Source organism: Grammomys surdaster, unplaced genomic scaffold, assembly GCF_004785775.1.
Source record: "Grammomys surdaster isolate TR1022 unplaced genomic scaffold, NIH_TR_1.0 126278, whole genome shotgun sequence".
NCBI lineage: Eukaryota > Metazoa > Chordata > Mammalia > Rodentia > Muridae > Grammomys > Grammomys surdaster.
Window position 1 is genome coordinate 2,501,953 of NW_021621078.1, and position 17,031 is coordinate 2,518,983.

Sequence of the window (17,031 nt, forward strand, 5' to 3'; positions counted from 1 at the left end):
TACCCAAGCCCCATCTTCCCTGAAATCAGAAAAGATGTCAGCAAAAGCTGTAAGAGGCACTATGCAGAGACATAATCAACCCTACAGTAAAACTTTCTATAGGAAAAAGTCAACATCCAAAATTTCCAACGATCATAATACCAGTCAAATCATTTGGCTTTACAGAGGAAACAGAGGTTACCTATCTAATCTCAAGTAACATAACCTCGAAGGAGTATAATAAAAAACTTTTGAACACTGTATAAGAAACACAACACAATTTAACCTATATCAAACCATTAACACAAAAAGCATGCACAAAAGCTTCTAGAAGCTTGCACCTGGATAGCTTCTGAGGTTCATAAACTATTCAACTGGCACCTGAAGTCTTACAATTAATTAAAAGAAAATGAATGGGTCTGGCACTAGGCTCTAAACAATCTAACAAGAAAATGTGAAGTTTACATTGTGAAACCAAAAGATGTAAAACAGTGACACATAAGTTTTCATATCCATTATGTAATGATTCATGTGTCTATAAGTTTCTGTCAACAGACACATTAACAAGAATTTTGTATATACTGTTATATTCTAAAACATGTAGCTAAAAAAATCTACAACTTAAAGAATTCAATCATGTATCAAAACTGTATTGGTAACTGAGTTTTATTATGTGGACATCTACTGTGGCATGCATCTGTACAAACCTTTCAGGCAGTGGTCCACAGCTGGGTTATGAATAAAAAGGCATAAACTTTTGTCTCATTTTATTACAATGAAGTTTAACAGTACAGAAAAGTCACATGACCATAATAATGGGCTAGTTTTCTTAACCCTGCAACAGGAGGAACTCTCTAATTACATTAAATATTGTTACACATTCAAACCTCCAATGTACAAGTACTTTGAAACAGTTACAACCCTCACCAAGCTAGGTTGGGGACATGAAGTCCAACAGCATTGGAAATGCTGCGAAGGCATAACTTTACAAATAGCAATGTAATCTTACAGAACTTGCCTTTATTTAAGGTGGTATGTTCATGTAATTCCAGCGCCTTCACAATTTAACGAACCAAATTTACTATACTTCACTTCTAAAAACCTAGATGAAACATGAAAAAGAAGCCATACAGTATAAATTGCAACTTCAGGAAAAGTTCCTGTTTTATTATTCCAAATAATTTCTCCCATGTCAAATAAATGTCCAATAGTTCCTGGTATGTGGGAAGATTATGTTTGTTAAAGTCACAATGAAGCCTTATAGACGGAAGCTTGTTTATATAAACAGCACAAGTTGAGAAAAGGTTTAATCTCCAAACCTATTAGACTTGATGAAGTAAGATCAGTAACGGCCACCTTGCGACATTACAGGAGGTCTCATTCCCATTGGAGGTCGAGGAGGCCCACCTTGGTAAGGGGGCACCATTGGTGGTCCCTGTCCATACGGTGGCATTGCACCAGGAAGATAACCCGGCATGCCTTGATGATGACCACCATACTGACCTAAAAAAATACCACAATATATAGATATATGAAGTTAGTCTCTGTATTGTGCTTTTAAATATTTCCCTCTCTCCCCCTACCCCCAACCCCGGTCACCAAAGAAAGCAAGGGGGGAGAGGGGAAAGAGTACCATGAGGTGGCATTGGTGGTCTCATTCCTTGCTGCTGTGGTATGCCCGGCTGTGGTGGCATCATACCCCCAATTGGTCCAACTGGTGGATTACCAATTGGAGTTTGTCCCGGACGAGGAAGATTTCGCTGATATTTAGGTAACTGTGCCCTTCTTTCTTCCTGAGAATAAAAATAATGTACAATGTCTAACAAGGTTGCAGGAAGACAAATATCGAAAATCCTAGTCATTTTAGTACAAAATTATTCTTCAGTAATTACTATTGATCAAACAAATCAATACTGCTATTTAAAATCTTCATGCCTTATGATCTTACCTATTTTTACATTAGAACATGGCTGAGTTCACAAAACTTACAAATCTAAGTATTAACTTTCTATCAAATGAAATTCATTTGTGAGACTAGAAAGAATTTGTAGACTCTTAACACTCAACTGTTTTGTCAATCAGTACAAGCAAATTTATGTGTAAACACTCTTTTAGAAGAATAAAAACCGAGCATACTGTCTTTTCTTTTAGAAATAAGAGGTTAGGAATATGAGACCAAAACATGAATATTCCTTTCTATGGCTTCCAAAAAAATAAATGAAAACCATTTGGGAAGATTTAAAGTCAGTGAAGACCATGTAAATACAAATAAAAACTTCTCCAATGGGCAGGTTACTATGATTTTCGATCAAACAATACTAGTAAAGATCAATACTAACAAAAGACTACAAACAACTTACCAGTGATATATCCTCATCTGGATGGATCAACTTACTGGTTGCACTGGTGGTTGTAAGTGTAGCAGGCTTACTTGTTATTGAAGCTGCTGGTTTTGCTGCAGTACTGTTTGTTGTACTAGTGGTTGAAGCTGTAGACTGTGTATAAGCAGGGAATGTAGGCTTTGGGGGTTCTGTAGTTGTTGCTGCAGGAGTACTATTTAAGGGCTTAAAATCTGTACCAACAGGTCCTTGGACAGCTGCCTGAGCCTGTAAAGTAACAATCCTTTATTAATAAATGTCAACATCCAAAGTTGAGTATAACAGAAAACCATATGTGTGTGTGTTTTGTGTGTGTGTGTGTATGTATGACACCAACATCATCAAACAGATCAAACTTCAAATGAAACCAAAACCAAGTTAAGTGTCTGATAAATATTTTGCAAAATTCAAGATACTGGGCTGAAATTACTATATTTCTCAGATGTCTTACACCTACTCTCCAAAAAAACCTTAATTTACAATGCTTTGTATTCCTTTTTCACTTGCTATAGAATCATGAAATATTAAATGCAACTGCTTTTATTCTCGTAAATTTAAAGTACTTCAGCTTTTAAGCAGCTCAAAATATTGAAACTACAGGCTGCGACAATAAACCTCTTAGTAAGCATTAAAGACCCCACAGTACCAGTGACTCGTTAGTGTCACCAACTATGCAGGTGTTCTAGAGAGCAGCACACTACCCTTCCAATTAGTAATGACTAGAACACGGTATAAACCCAAGGGTTAATGGCGCAGGCTCTAAATAAAGTTAACACATACTACTTTCATAATAAAAGTGCTTAAAATGTTAACTAAGTCAACTTTAGAAACAAATGCAGAGTGAATTTCTTATATAAAGATGTGACACATTAAAACACCATGAATCAAAAGTAGCTTAACCATGCATCAGGCTATCCATTGGCCACTATAGTTCATTACTGCTCACATGCTTTTAACCCTTTAGAGCCACAGAAGTTTAGAGTATTTTGTTGGAGTCATTAATATGAATTCAAATTTGCAAACACCATTCAAGTTTTGGTATTTGTTTTACTTCTTAAAAAAAACTAAATATATTGATAAGATTAAGCTTTCATAAAGGGTCCAAAGGGTTAAGTTGTAAAGCCATTTTAACAATTTTAAACTGCAACTTCCTGCGTACTTGTGCTGTGCTAGGAAACAGAGCTTTAGAAGATGCAGACAGACTTTCTGAATTGGATGAAGCTGTACTTGAGCTTGTTACAGGTGTCCCCATCTGTAGCATAAAAGAAAGGAAACAATGAACCGTCTCCGAACAAATGGGTGAAACATGCCATGTGGCACTTTTAGTATAGATTGCATTTTTTATAAATGCAGATTGTAATGCAATCAAATGTCATTAAAGAGGCAGAGTTAACGCATTTTCCAATAAACAGAAAAAAGTACACGCCTCCAAAAAGTATCTCTACACCAATACAACTAGTTAAACATAAGTTTCTTTTCTAAACTTAAATGTTTGACATTGCAATAGTTCAAGAATCTTAACTGAAAATGACAGTTCTCTATGCAGATGCTCTTCACAATGAGCCTACAGATTCTGAGTTTAACATGTCCATAAGTAAAATCTCCATTACCACAAGAATGTAAATTTAGGCAACTAAAATTTCACACCCAGAAACAGTGAGAAAGAGAAAAATCTAAGGGCGTTAATGCTTTAAAAGAAAACTTTATCCTTTTAATTCTAAATGACACGTGGAAACATTTTGGCCATCATGTATCTAGCCCAATCATCTTCTAGAAATTGATGGAAGCAAGTAACTGTATTAAATGTCACTAAATGATGCTCTTTCAACTCTAGTGTCGCACTGCAATTTACTAGAGTTGTAAATGAGAACAAACACCCACCAATGTCTTCCTGTAGTCTTGGTTTGATTTTCACAGGGTTTCTATGTAGCCCCCACTTCCCAGAACTTGCTGTCCTTTAATTCAAGAGACCCATCTGACTCTGATCTTGAGAGCCGTGTTCAAAGGCATGTGCCACTACCACCCAGCCTGCTGTGGTCTTATTGAACTCATTATTGGCTCCAACCTAATTCTATTCCCTTCAACAAGGCAAAGGAGGACCTGGAAACATCATTTATGTTAGTCCTCAGAAATTCAACTTTCACATCTAGCTACAGCAAGAAGAAAGAATCCACATCTCTGGAAAAATAATATCTGATTCCTTACTACCTGCTGTGAACAGAGGAAATCAAGGTATAAACATAGCAAATGATAGGCTACATTTTAATGTAACACATACTAAATTTTTTATTTAAGAAATTAACCTGTAACAATTTCAAAGATATCTGTGAACAAGTCTATTTTACCTTAAATATACAATGCACTCCTTTTCAAGAATTTCACCTTACCTGTCCAGCACTGGGGAAAAGAGGCTTAGTAACTGGAGGCTGTGGAGCAGGTACTGCTGCTGTTGGTGCAGGTGGTCTATTAAGAATACCTGGTGCTGAAACAGCCTGTGCTTGAGTCATTGGAGGAATTCCAGGACGTGGAACAGGTGGAGGCATACCTAAAGCAAAAATGATTCCCAAGAATTTAAAAAAAACATACTACAAACAAAAATAATTCTATGATTACATTTGTTCCTCACAATAGTTCTTTAAACTGTCTCTTCATTTTACAATTTTAGAAACTGAAGTGTAAACTAGTATCACTAGACACCACCTATAAACTTACTAGTTATCACCGTTTTGTCCAACTTTGGTTTCTGAAGCAGTATCTCATTACATAGCCCTAGCTGGCCTGGAGCAGCTATGCATGCACAGGCTAGTCTGGAGCTCTAGATACCAGACTACCTCTGCTAGAATTAAAGTGAAGGTATTGAGACTGTATAGCATCACACCCAAACCATTCATCAAGCTTCTTTCAACATGTAAGAGCATTACAAACTTAGGAATAAATGCTACCAGACACATCACAAAAGCAATTGTTTAACACTTCATACCTGGTGGCATACCCGGCATCAGAGGTGGTATTCCAGGTCCAGGTGGCATCATTCCACCCATTGGCATCATTCTATTAAAGGTAAAATTTAAGAAAAAAAATAAAAACAAAAAATATTAACTAGCAGTATAATCTCAAAACTTTTTTTGGCAATTACAAAACACTAAACAAACTTGAATATCTCAAGTACTAAAATCAAATCAATCAAGCCACAAGAATGTACCATACACTATAATTATTCTACCATAACAAACATACTACAAACTTTTTAGTTTACCATTAAGAGGCAGGGGTATGGATACCCTGGGGGTAAACACCAATGGCAAAACAAGGTTACTGAGATCCAATGGTATTCTTGAAAATATGCACAGGAGGCCCCATCTAGTAAATGTTTTAACTGGAAAGTTTTTGTTCTACTTGAAAAATATGCACATAGAACATAAATAGAAACATTTCTATTTGAATTGTCCATTGAGGAGTAAAAAATTCAGTCTGGGAGGAACAAGGAAAAAAATCATCACCAATATTAGTAAATATAAGCTCAGATTATATAAACTTTTATTTCCTAACAACAAACCATGATTTAAAAACACAACCCATATTTAGTTTCCCCTTAAAAAAAAAGGGCTCACCTTCAAAGTTCAGTCAGTGTCCAATTTACTTCAATACGTTAGATTACAAGTATATGAACTTAATTTGTGCTTTGGTGGCTTTTTTTTGTTGTTGTTGGGGCTATAACACAGTGCCTGGTGCATGTTACACATGCCTTCTACCACTGAGGTATATTAATCAGAATTTAGTTTCTATATATAAATCCTAATTAGATGAAAATTTTATTACCTTCTATAATAAAAAGCATGATGGCAGAGTATAGATATTCTATATAGGATAATTAGAAATAGATTATAGGTATTACCTCTTATTATTGGGTCTTACTACCTAATAATAGCTCAAGAAAGCCATTTGCATATTTAGAAAAAAGTTTTTTTTCCCTTTTGTGATGGAATCTATGTAGCCCAGGGTGACCTAAAAATATGTAAAATAGTCTACCTCATATCCAAAGGGATTTGCCTGCATTTGCCTCCCAAGTTCTGAGACTAAAATCAGGGCTATCACACCTGGGAGGAAAATTATTTTAACATGTCTATTTTCTCAGAAGTGTTTTAATTTTCTACTTTAAAAAGATGTGTCAATGAGCTAACAGAGTTTAAAGTTTGGGTGAGGAAAATTAGAAAATGTCCTAAGTCAACTGAATAAATATCATTAAACACACATACAAATGACATTATGATTATTATTATTATACCTCCTGAATTACATTATGAATGAGATGCTTACATGTTTTCACCGCAAAATGACTGGGTATATTTTCTCTGATGATGCAATCTGTGAAAATGTATGACAAAATCAAAATCTAACTGTGATTTTCAGAATACAGTGGGAAAGTGTACTGTACACCTTTCATAACCAACTAAGTAAAAGTGATGGGCAATAAATATACCTCAACTTCATTTTAGTTTCTGATGCTTTTGTAAATCATTTACAATTCCCTTTTCCATAACTGAGACATTCAAAACTATAATCAATACTTTAATTACAGCAAATGCAACTGAAACAGATGGTTTCCTACATTTATCCTACTACCCAAAAACCTACTTTCCTTAGAGGAAAACGTCTCATATTTACTGACCCCTTATTAGAAATAAAGATATGGGCTCTATAAATCTTAAAGAAGCAAAAAAATGAAAGTAATATTTAAATCATAGCATCCAAGTTACAAAAGGCCCAAGCCCACAACCCAGCTGGAAGTTTGCTTACCCAGGTGGCATTCCTGGCATAACTGGAGGCATGCCTGGCATCAGGGGAGGAACACCTGGCATCAATGGAGGTATGCCTACAAATTGTTTCAGCAACAAGGTTAGCATTGGAAATTAAACAAGAGGAAGTAATACTTGCATCTTATCAATGAAGTCCTCATTTTGAAGGATACATTTTAACGAGTCTTGGGTTACCTGGAGGCATTCCTGGTGCCCCTGGAACTGGAGGCAGTCCTGGCTGAGCCATTGGTGGGATATAACCTTGCTGAGGTTGAACAGGCTGTGGCTGGAAGGAAGTTGAGGCTGCAGATTCGTCATCATCATACTCATCAGAATCATCTTGTTGCTTCTTTTTTTGACTCTCTGCCAAGAAAAGGTTTTAATTCATTTTCACACGTCAAAGAGGAAAATAACTTTAAAAAAAAAAATAAGTAATTTTGCCCATGACTTAGTATTTTGGAGGCAGAGGCAGATAGACCTCTGTGAATTACTCCCGTTCAAGAGGATCCAACACCTTCTTCTGCCCCTCTTAGGCACCAGCTCCCAAGTGATACAGACATACAAATAAAACATTCATACACATAAAATAACTTTTAAAAGTCAAAATAAGCCGGGCGGTGGTGGCCCACGCCTTTAATCCCAGCACTTGGGAGGCAGAGGCAGGCGGATTTCTAAGTTCGAGAGTTCGAGGCTAGCTTGGTCTACAGAGTGAGTTCCAGGACAGCCAGGGCTACACAGAGAAACCCTGTCTCGAAAAACCAAACCAAAATAAATAAATAAATAAATAAATAAATAAATAAATAAATATGTGTAAGAGATTAAATAACCCTTTCTGTCATCTGCACAGTACACAGCTTGATATCCCAAAACAAATGACACCAATTACAGTTGAACATGAAGCAAAACATAACTCAAGATTAGAATTGGCAGGGCTGAAGAGATAAGATGGTTTAGGCTCAGTTCCCAGCACACACAAAGCAACTCAGAGCCAGTTGTAATCCCAGTTTTTGGGAATCAGACACCATCTTTTGTCCTTCGTGGGCACCAGACACAGTGGAATCCAGACATAGGTACAAGTAAAGCACCCAAAGAGATTAAGTAAAAACTTACATATTAAAATTTGGGAGCTGAGTACAGTGATGCACAGCCTTCAATTCAAGCCTCAAAATGGCAATACTCTCAATGTGAAAATGTATTTTAATATACCTGCAAATCTTACCTTGTGTTTTCTGTTCAAGAAGTCGACGTCTTTCATCCATATCTTTTTCTGGAATACCTTCCATGCCATATATTTCCAACTCTATGTCTGTTCTCCCAGGTATTGCGTTTGGTACTGCATCTATGGTTTCTTTATGTACCTTAAAAAACAAAATAAAAAAGTTTAAAAAAAAAAAAACTAGAAATTACTCAACTGACTACTTATGATAATTAATGAATCTACCCTAAAACTTTCTTCTGGACAGTGGAGGCACTCTTTAATCTCAATCTCAGCACTTGGAGACAGAAGCAGGCAGATCTGAGTCTGAGGCCAGCATGGTATGAAGAATGAGTTCCAGAATAGTAAGGGCTACAGAGATATCCTATCTCAAAACAGTAAAAACTGGGCCAAAGTTGTTGTTTAGTAATGGCAGAACAAGTGAAAATAAACCTAGAATGATGAAGGATCAGATTGACAGCAAAGTGCTACAGATGCATACAAACATCAAAGCGTACTATATTTACTTCTTAAATAAATTTCCTTTCATCCAGAATAACAAACTTAGCCGGGCGATGGCGGCACACGCCTTTAATCCCAGCACTTGGGAGGCAGAGGCAGGCGGATTTCTGAGTTCGAGGCTAGCCTGGTCTACAGAGTTAGTTCCAGGACCGCCAAGGCTACACAGAGAAACGCTGTCTCGGAAAAAAAAACAAAAACAAAAACCAAGAAATAGTACAGGAAAATCCTATAAACCAAAGGTCTTTTATTTTGCTATTCTTTGGAATTATTCACTTCTTTTCAGATCTCTTCTTTTGTGGGCTTTAGGTCAACCTCAGAATTGGGGTGAGAGATGTTATATGTTATTTCTTTCTTTTTTCTTTTTCTTTCTTTCTTTTTTTTTTTTTTCATTTTTAGAGACAGGGTTTCTCTGTGTAGCCCTGGCTGTCCCAGAACTCACTCTGTAGACCAGGCTGGCCTCTGCCTCCCAAGTGCTGGGATCAAAGGTGTGCGCCACCACTGCCCGGCTTCAGATCTCTTCTCATCTGACAGCTTCCCTAGTCTTATTAGTTGTCTTGTTTTCATTTTCTCTATCATTTATGATGAGACAGATAGTTTCTTCCACAATATAAATCTGTGAGTTTGAGGTCAGTCTAGTCTACAAAATCAATTCCAGGACATCCAGGCCTACAGAGAGAAATCTTGTCTCCAAAAGAGTCAGACTCCTAGTCCTCCCACAAACTCCCAAGGGCACACAATAAGTTAATGAAGCTGGAGATGGTTCAGAGGTTAAGGACATATACTACTGTTCCTGTAGAGAAACAGGCTTTGGTTTGCAGCACCCACATCTGATAGCTCATCACTATCTGTAACTCCAAGCCTAGGGGATGACATCTTCTGCCCTCTAAGACCAACTGTGTACTGATGAGCACTTAAAGGCCATACAATTAATTAATTGTTAAGCAAGTTAACATATATGGATGCACCAAAATGGCTACTACAATAATGCAAAGGAGAAAAAAAAATACTAAATAAAGGTCAAATCCAGGGCCTCAAAGATGCTAGGCAAAGGATCTATCATTAAACTACAACTGTATAAACTATGACACCAGTATGCAAAAATACAAATTCTGAAACGTTCATTATTTCATTATGAAAAAACTCAAGCCAGACAGTGGTGGCACACGCCTTTAATCCCAGCACTTGGGAGGCAGAGGCAGGCAGATTTCTGAGTTCAAGGCCAGCCTGGTCTACAAAGTGAGTTCCAGGGCACCCAGGGCTATACAGAGAAACCCTGTCTCGAAAAACCAAAAAAAAAAAAAAAAAAAAAAAAAAAGCCTCAAGAAAAGCTTAAGAACTCAGAAGTTAGCAGCTCTCCAAATGACTTGAGTTCAATTTCTGTCACCCAAATAAGAGCTCACAGCAGTGCTCCACAAAACACCTCCCAGCCTCTCCAAGTACCCACACTGTGTGTACAAATCTACAAAAAAAAAGGGGGGAAAAACAAGCAAGCAATTTGAACACCGAACAACACAACACTTCCAAGTAGAGTGTGTTCTAGTATACTCATCACACAAAAAACTGAACACTTTGTGGGTAGCCTGGTATACATAAGTTCTAGGTCAGTCACCTAGAATAAATACTAAATAAAAGAGACCTTGTCTCAAAGATATAACAGTCCACTTATCTTAATGGCCACAGAACAGACATAGACTCCTGTGACACAGCTTGTGCTTAGCAAGTGAGTTCTATCCCTACCACCTCCCCAAAAAGAAAGAACACATACCTGAGTTTTTAAAGTAGACTTGGCTACTTACCTAATACATAAACAATAACAATAAACAAATCCCAAAGACAAATTCAATATTCTTCATGTGGTTACAAATCACAATGGGACAAGTTAAAAAAGAAGAGAAATTCTTACCTGCATGCAATGAATAGCTAAGCCAGGCCCTGTGTACAATTTCTTATGGCATATATGGCATTTAAAATGCTTTGCTTTTTGGTGCTGTATAAGGATCTTCTCATCATCAAAATCTCTGTTACAATACCTGGTCAACATTAAGGTTAATAAACTGGACAAAAATAACCCGGCTGCCAACAAAAGCAAACAAAAGTTGGGTAGAAACTACCTAATTAGAATCTAAGGCAAGAGGATGCTTGAGCCCAGGAGAGTGGCACAACCTACAGATATTCCATCTCATAAGCCTCAAAACAAAAACCAGAAAGCTGAAAATGGTGGTATATGCCTTTAAAATCATCACTTAAAGAGACAGAGGCAGACATGCCTGAGTTTGAGGCCAGCCGGGCCCACAATTTTGAGTTTCCAGACTAGCCAAGGGCTACATAATTAAGATTCTGTCTCAATATAAATAATACAACGAATTCCTTTCATATAACAGGAGAATGGGGCAACTTTAAAATGACTCCGAGGTTAAGAGTACCCAGATTCTATTCCCAGTATCTACTAGGCAGCTTACAACCGGAATGACAGTTCCCAGGGATCCAATGATCTTCTGTCCTCCAAGAGCACTAGATGTACTGACATACATGTGTAGGTAAAAAAAGAGGGAACTTGCCAGGCGGTGGTGGCACAGGCCTTTAATCCCAGCACTTGGGAGGCAGAGGCAGGCGGATTTCTGAGTTCGAGGCCAGCCTGGTCTACAGAGTGAGTTCCAGGACAGCCAGGGCCACACAGAGAAACCCTGTCTCAGAAAAAAACAAAACAAAACAAAAACCCCGCCCCCCAAAAAAGGAGGGAACTTAATATATTTTAGTTTTAGTATTTATATTTGGAAATTACACAAATCATGTCCCTCCTACTCTGAGAACATAGCTCCATTGTTAGAGTACTTGTCTAGCATGCATGGGGCCTGGGCAACTCCCAGCACTTTGTATACTGGGTGTAGGGCACACCTATATAGCCCCAGCACGAGTGGAGGCAGGAGAAACAAGTGTTTAAAGTTTTTCAGGGCTTTGATGGTGCATGCCTTTAATCCCAGCACTCAAGAGGCAAAAACAGGGAGATTTCTATGTATTTGAGGCCAGCTTGATCTACAAAATAAGTTCCAGGGAACCCAGGCTACATGGAAGAACCCTGTCTTGGAAAAAACAAGAGTTCTGTGATCCAATATAACATGCAAACCCTGTCACAAAGAACACACACACAATATTGTGACCTTTAAATCATTATTTCAACATTTACAAATCTACATGCTAAGAGTGTCAGCTGGACGGTGGTGGTGCCGATCTCTGAGTAGGAGGCCAGCCTCGTAAACAGAGTTCTAGACAACCAGAACCCCAATTCCAAATAAAGAGGGAAAAAAAGGCAACTTCGTGACAATTCATTAAATATACAATATAGATGAAACTGGGAATTCATATTCTATTATCCAACTCACGACAAATGGCACATTCAATTAACAATCCATAAAATTCTTTCCCGTTTCATATTAGTCTATGCATTCAGGAAATGTAAATTCGCATATTTAATCCACAATACTAGTTCTGACTTCACAAGATTTTTTTCTATAAGCGCATTAAATAATTCGTGACGGACTTTTAGCTATTTGGCTACTTTAATAACAAATCTTGAGAAAAAGTTTTCATGTAATAGATAAAAGTCAAATTTAACATTAAATACGTTATCCAAAAAACACGAGAAAATTGCTTTCCTTCCCAACCGTTTAACCAGTCCGACAAAATTGGGTAACAGATAATAGAAACTCCACCCAGTAAGCAAACGCTTCCCCAAGATTAAGACGCCAGGAAGACACGGAAGCCAATCCTCCGCCATTAGGGAGGGGGAGGGAATATTCACGGTTCAATTATCCAAGGAGTTAATTAGTACAATTATCCCAAACTCAAGTCCCTTTGTGGGATCTTCAACGAAACAACGGAGACACGAGTTCTTAGGGGCGACTGCACTTGGGGGAGGGCTCCAGGCCCAATGCTCGCAACAAACAAGCTCCTGAGTCACCGAGTCCAGCGCCACCAACCTCCGGAGCCCTCCTGCCCTAAGAAACCCATTTTACAAGAAACTAAACCAAATCCTAACCCAGCCATCACAGCACGCGGGTCCGGCCGTGCCCTGCCAACAGGCCTAACTCAAACCTAACAGACTTGTGTTCTCAAGAAGCGAGAACACCCACGCTCGGCCTCCACGTCAAACCCACAAAGGATACCAGCACCACGGCTTCAGCTGCTTCTTCTTCTTGCGACCCATAACTGCGCCCTACAGACAAGGCAGAATGGAGGCGAAAAGAAGCTTGGGGGGGGTGGGGGGGAAAGAGAAGAGAATCGCACAGTTCTCCGAACCAACCGCCACCACCACGTCCCGGAGGAAACAGACACAAAATGGCCGACACCCTCGTTCTATCTCCACCTCCCGTCAGCCACCGCGGCGAGAGCTGGGGCGAGTCACGTGACACGGTCGTCAGCCCTGAGTGGGTGAAGAGGTGCTGCCGCCATCTTATGGGGTTAAGTAGTGGTGGAGCTCCCGGTCTGAGTACGCGGATTCTTTAGAGCTTGGGTCGACGAATAGGTCGGCCATCCAGTACGCAAATTGAAGGGAGGAAAAGATTACGAGTATAATTAAGGATATGTTACAAATAAATGAAGTTAATTAGGACATGGTCAATATGGGTTTTTTGCTGTTGTTTGTTTTGCTTTTGTTTTTTGAGATAGGGTCCCTGTTGATATAGGAACTCGCTATGTAGACCAAGCTGGCCTCAAACTCACAGAGATGCACCTCTTCTGCCCGCCAGCCAGTGCTGGGATTAAAGGCACACGTCTGAATTGTTACCTGGCCAAGTTTTAAATTTCCTATCAGTTGCCTTTTGATAGTGGGGCGTATATGGTCAAGGAAGAGTCATCGTATTTTAGTGACAGTCAAGGAAACAGTATGGGTCAGTTCGGCAGTAGTGATAAAGGAAATGCAAAGTGCTTCAGAATCTCAAAAGGAAGGCAATCCTAAAGCGGCTCTGGGGAACACAGGACTGTCTAGAAAAATAAAAGAAGATGAAGTCAGGAAGTTTAAGTTATCTTAGTAACCTAGGCCTTGTGTCTATTGTCTCAGCACTCAGAAGACCAAGACAGAAAATGCTGTGAGCCCAAGACATGGAAGCTAGCCTGGGGAACAAAGCCTGACACCTCCCCCCCCCCAAAAAAAAAAAGATGTGGTGAGCTAATCATGGTACAAGCCTTAAATCCCAACACTCACAGGGCTGAGGCAGGCAAATTTTATTTCATAGCCAGTTCCTGGTCTACATAGAGATCTAATTCCAGAATTATGTATCGAACTTTTAATTAATTACTAATAAAATGCAGTGTTTGAGGCTTTGAACCTGAAAGCAACAAGACAGAAAAAGTGTTGGTGGCAAAAGGTATTCTGGAAAATATGACAAAAGTAAGCAGTAGAGACAGGAAGAGTCTAAAAGAATTGAATGTTGTGTCTACTGAAGTCTCTCGAAACCACAGAAAGGTTTTAAAACAAAAAATGCAGATGGGACATGCCTGCAATCGGAATTCCACGAGGCTGAAGCTGGAGGATCCAGAGTTAAGGTCTAACCTCAGTTACAGAATGAGTTAGAGATCTGCCTGGGATATATGAAACTTCATTAAAAAATAAGATTTGAATTTGGCATGGTGGCTCATACCTGTAATCCCAGAATTCAGTAGGTTAAGGCAGGAGTGTGGTCCTGAGCATCTTGGACTGGCCTGAGCTTTAACAGTGAATTCCAAGCAACCTTGGACTATTGGTGCAATATGAAGTCCTGTTACAAGCAAAAAGGAGGGGGAAAAGTGGATTATAGTCCAGCATTTCTATTTATGCTCATTTTGTTTTGTTTTGTTTTGCTTTGCTTTGCTTTTCAAGACAAGAGTTGCTCTGTGTAGCTCAGGCTTTTCTGAGATTCACTTTGTAGACCAGGTTAGCCTTGAACTTAAAGATCTGCCTCTGTCTTCTTTTTTTTTTTTCTTTTTTGTTTGTTTTTGTTTTTCGAGACAGGGTTTCTCTGTGTACCCCTGGCTGTCCTGGAACTCACTCTGTAGACCAGGCTGGGCTCGAACTCAGAAATCCGCCTGCCTCTGCCTCCCAAGTGCTGGAATTAAAGGCTTGCGCCACCACTGCCAGGCTAGTCGGGGTTAATTATTCCTTTATTTATTTATTTATTTATTTATTTATCTATCTATCTTTGGTTTTTCGAGACAAGGTTTTTCTGTATAGCCCTGGCTGTCCTGGAACTCAGTCTGTAGACCAGGCTGGCCTTAAACTCAGAAATCTGCCTGCCTCTGCCTCCCAAGTGCTGGGATTAAAGGCATGCGCCACTATTGCCCAGCTATTCCTTTTTTTAGTTTTACGGTTTTCTAATGCTGCTGCCCAAAGTCTTGAGTTCGATTTCAATTCTGTCTGAATTCTGTCTTCAGGACAACCCATACTGCATTTGCTCAGATCTAAGAGAATCTCGTGTTCTGAGTTCAGCCAGTTGCCAGGACACCACCATGTTTTCATGAGATGAACCCTGTAAATGGAATCACTAGGACACTGAAATGTCCTAGCTTGTGCTTTTAAAAATCTAAAGTCACAGCCATGCCTTTAATCCCAGCGCTGCGAGGCAGAGGCTGACAGATCTCCAGCCTGGCCTAGAGAGGGTTCTAGGATAGCCAGGGCTACACAGAGAAACCCTGTCTTATAAAACAAATAACAAACAAATAAATGAAAGATAAAAAGAAAACAAAAAGTAAAGTCATCGAATATATCCACAAAACATTTACCGTGTGTGTGTGTGTGTGTGTGTATAAATTGTGTTTTTCTATTATCTCAACAAACCCAGGATGTAGGAGCCATTACTAACCTGTCAATATAGATCAGATATAAGAGGCTTAAGGGGCTGGGTCTGTAGCTTAATAGGTAGAATGCTTACCCAGCATGCACAAAGCTTTGGTTCAAGCCCAAGTACTACATGGAGTCACATGCCTATAATCCCAGCACTCAGGGAGATAGACTCCACAAAGTTGATGTCTGACCTCTCTGTAATTTAGCATGCACATCCCATACTTACATCATACACGATAATGTCAAATTTAAAGATGTATTATTATTAGTTATTAGATATGTGTGTATGTTGGGTGTGTATAACAGTGCCCCAGACCTTAACACAACTGACTCCATGATGGAACTGCCATTTAGGATGTAAAACTCAGCACTTAGACAGCACTGCCAAAATGGTCTAATTCATGAAAATCTGTAGACATGGGAAATTCTCTAAATGTACTAACCTTGCTTTTTTTCCCCTATAGCTAACTGTTCTTGTTAAGTAAAATATGTCACCTTGGGAGAGGCTCAGAACTACACTAAGATCCTGAACAAGCAGGGTAGTTGCTGACTAACAAAGACTTTCTATTGGCTTAAACCCATGTCCAAGCAGTCTTCTCTGGTGGATACAACAAGTATAGATCCCAAGGAGGTCACAAGCATCTGATCTCTGAGAACTGGAATTAACAGGTAGTTGTAAACGTCATGACCTGAATTTTGAGAACTAAACTCAGGTCTTTGGCAAGAGTAGTACATGCTCCTAACGACTGAAACTTCCATCCCTAAAATTTAAAAAAAAAAAATTGTTTTTGAGACAGGGTTTTTTCTGTGTACTCCTGGATGTTCTAGAACTTTCTCTGTAGACCAGGGTGGCCTCAAACTCAGAGATCCTCCTGCCTCTGCCTCTGAGATTAAAGTTGTGGGCGACCATTTTTGACTAGGACACAAAAATGTTTTTTATAAGTATCTTTTGAAGAACAAAAGACTCCCCCCACAGAATGGGTGAAAATATTGTAAACTATGTATCTGAAAAGGGGCTTAGGTCTAGAATATGCACAAAACAGCAACTCAGCAATAAAAACATGAGCCAGTCCTCCCAGCCTGTGAGGACAGAGCAGGAAGTCATTGTTCCAAGAACAAGAAGAGAGAGGGTCCTTTCCTGACACTAGGCCTGCCAGGGCCTCCATCTGTAACTTCCCATCTTCCAGACTGGGAAATATATATTTCAATTTTTATTTGTTCTTGGATTCGCTTGTTGTTGAGACAAGGTCTCACTTGTGTATCCCTGACTGGCCTGAAACTCACTATGTACATCATGTTGGCCTTGGACTCAGAGATCTGCCTTTGAATGCTAGAACTAAAGGCATG

General features: G+C 39.1%; 1 protein-coding gene across 4 annotated transcripts; it reads right to left on the reverse strand.

Annotated features, from left to right (window-relative positions):
- Positions 1-627: 627 nt before the first annotated feature.
- Positions 628-13,248, reverse strand: Znf207 (zinc finger protein 207). 4 transcript variants are annotated; one of them, XM_028759144.1, is made up of 12 exons: positions 13,034-13,151; positions 10,774-10,900; positions 8,373-8,511; positions 7,349-7,516; positions 7,155-7,230; positions 6,675-6,722; positions 5,338-5,408; positions 4,745-4,902; positions 3,517-3,609; positions 2,340-2,585; positions 1,613-1,772; positions 628-1,482 (listed from the first exon to the last, which is right to left on the reverse strand). In XM_028759144.1, exons 1-12 carry the CDS (start codon positions 13,072-13,074, stop codon positions 1,322-1,324), a joined length of 1,488 nt encoding a protein of 495 aa, XP_028614977.1. In that variant the 5' UTR covers positions 13,075-13,151; the 3' UTR covers positions 628-1,321. The 4 variants fall into 4 exon arrangements, with proteins under 4 accessions (XP_028614977.1, XP_028614975.1, XP_028614978.1 ...); XM_028759142.1 differs by lacking the exon at positions 3,517-3,609 and having other exon boundaries at positions 628-1,081; positions 1,299-1,482; positions 13,034-13,150; XM_028759145.1 differs by lacking the exon at positions 6,675-6,722.
- Between the last annotated feature and the right edge of the window lie 3,783 nt (positions 13,249-17,031).

What these genes read in the sequence shown, in the direction of transcription:
- Znf207 (XM_028759144.1), bottom strand. Translation starts at nt 13,074, where the DNA reads ATGGGTCGCAAGAAGAAGAAGCAGCTGAAGCCGTGGTGCTG. An exon ending in TCTTGAACAGAAAACACAAG is followed by an intron (nt 7,517 to 8,372) that starts GTAAGATTTGCA and finishes TTTTCTTGGCAG; the next exon opens with AGAGTCAAAAAAAGAAGCAA. An exon ending in CAGATGAGGATATATCACTG is followed by an intron (nt 1,773 to 2,339) that starts GTAAGTTGTTTG and finishes TTTTATTCTCAG; the next exon opens with GAAGAAAGAAGGGCACAGTT.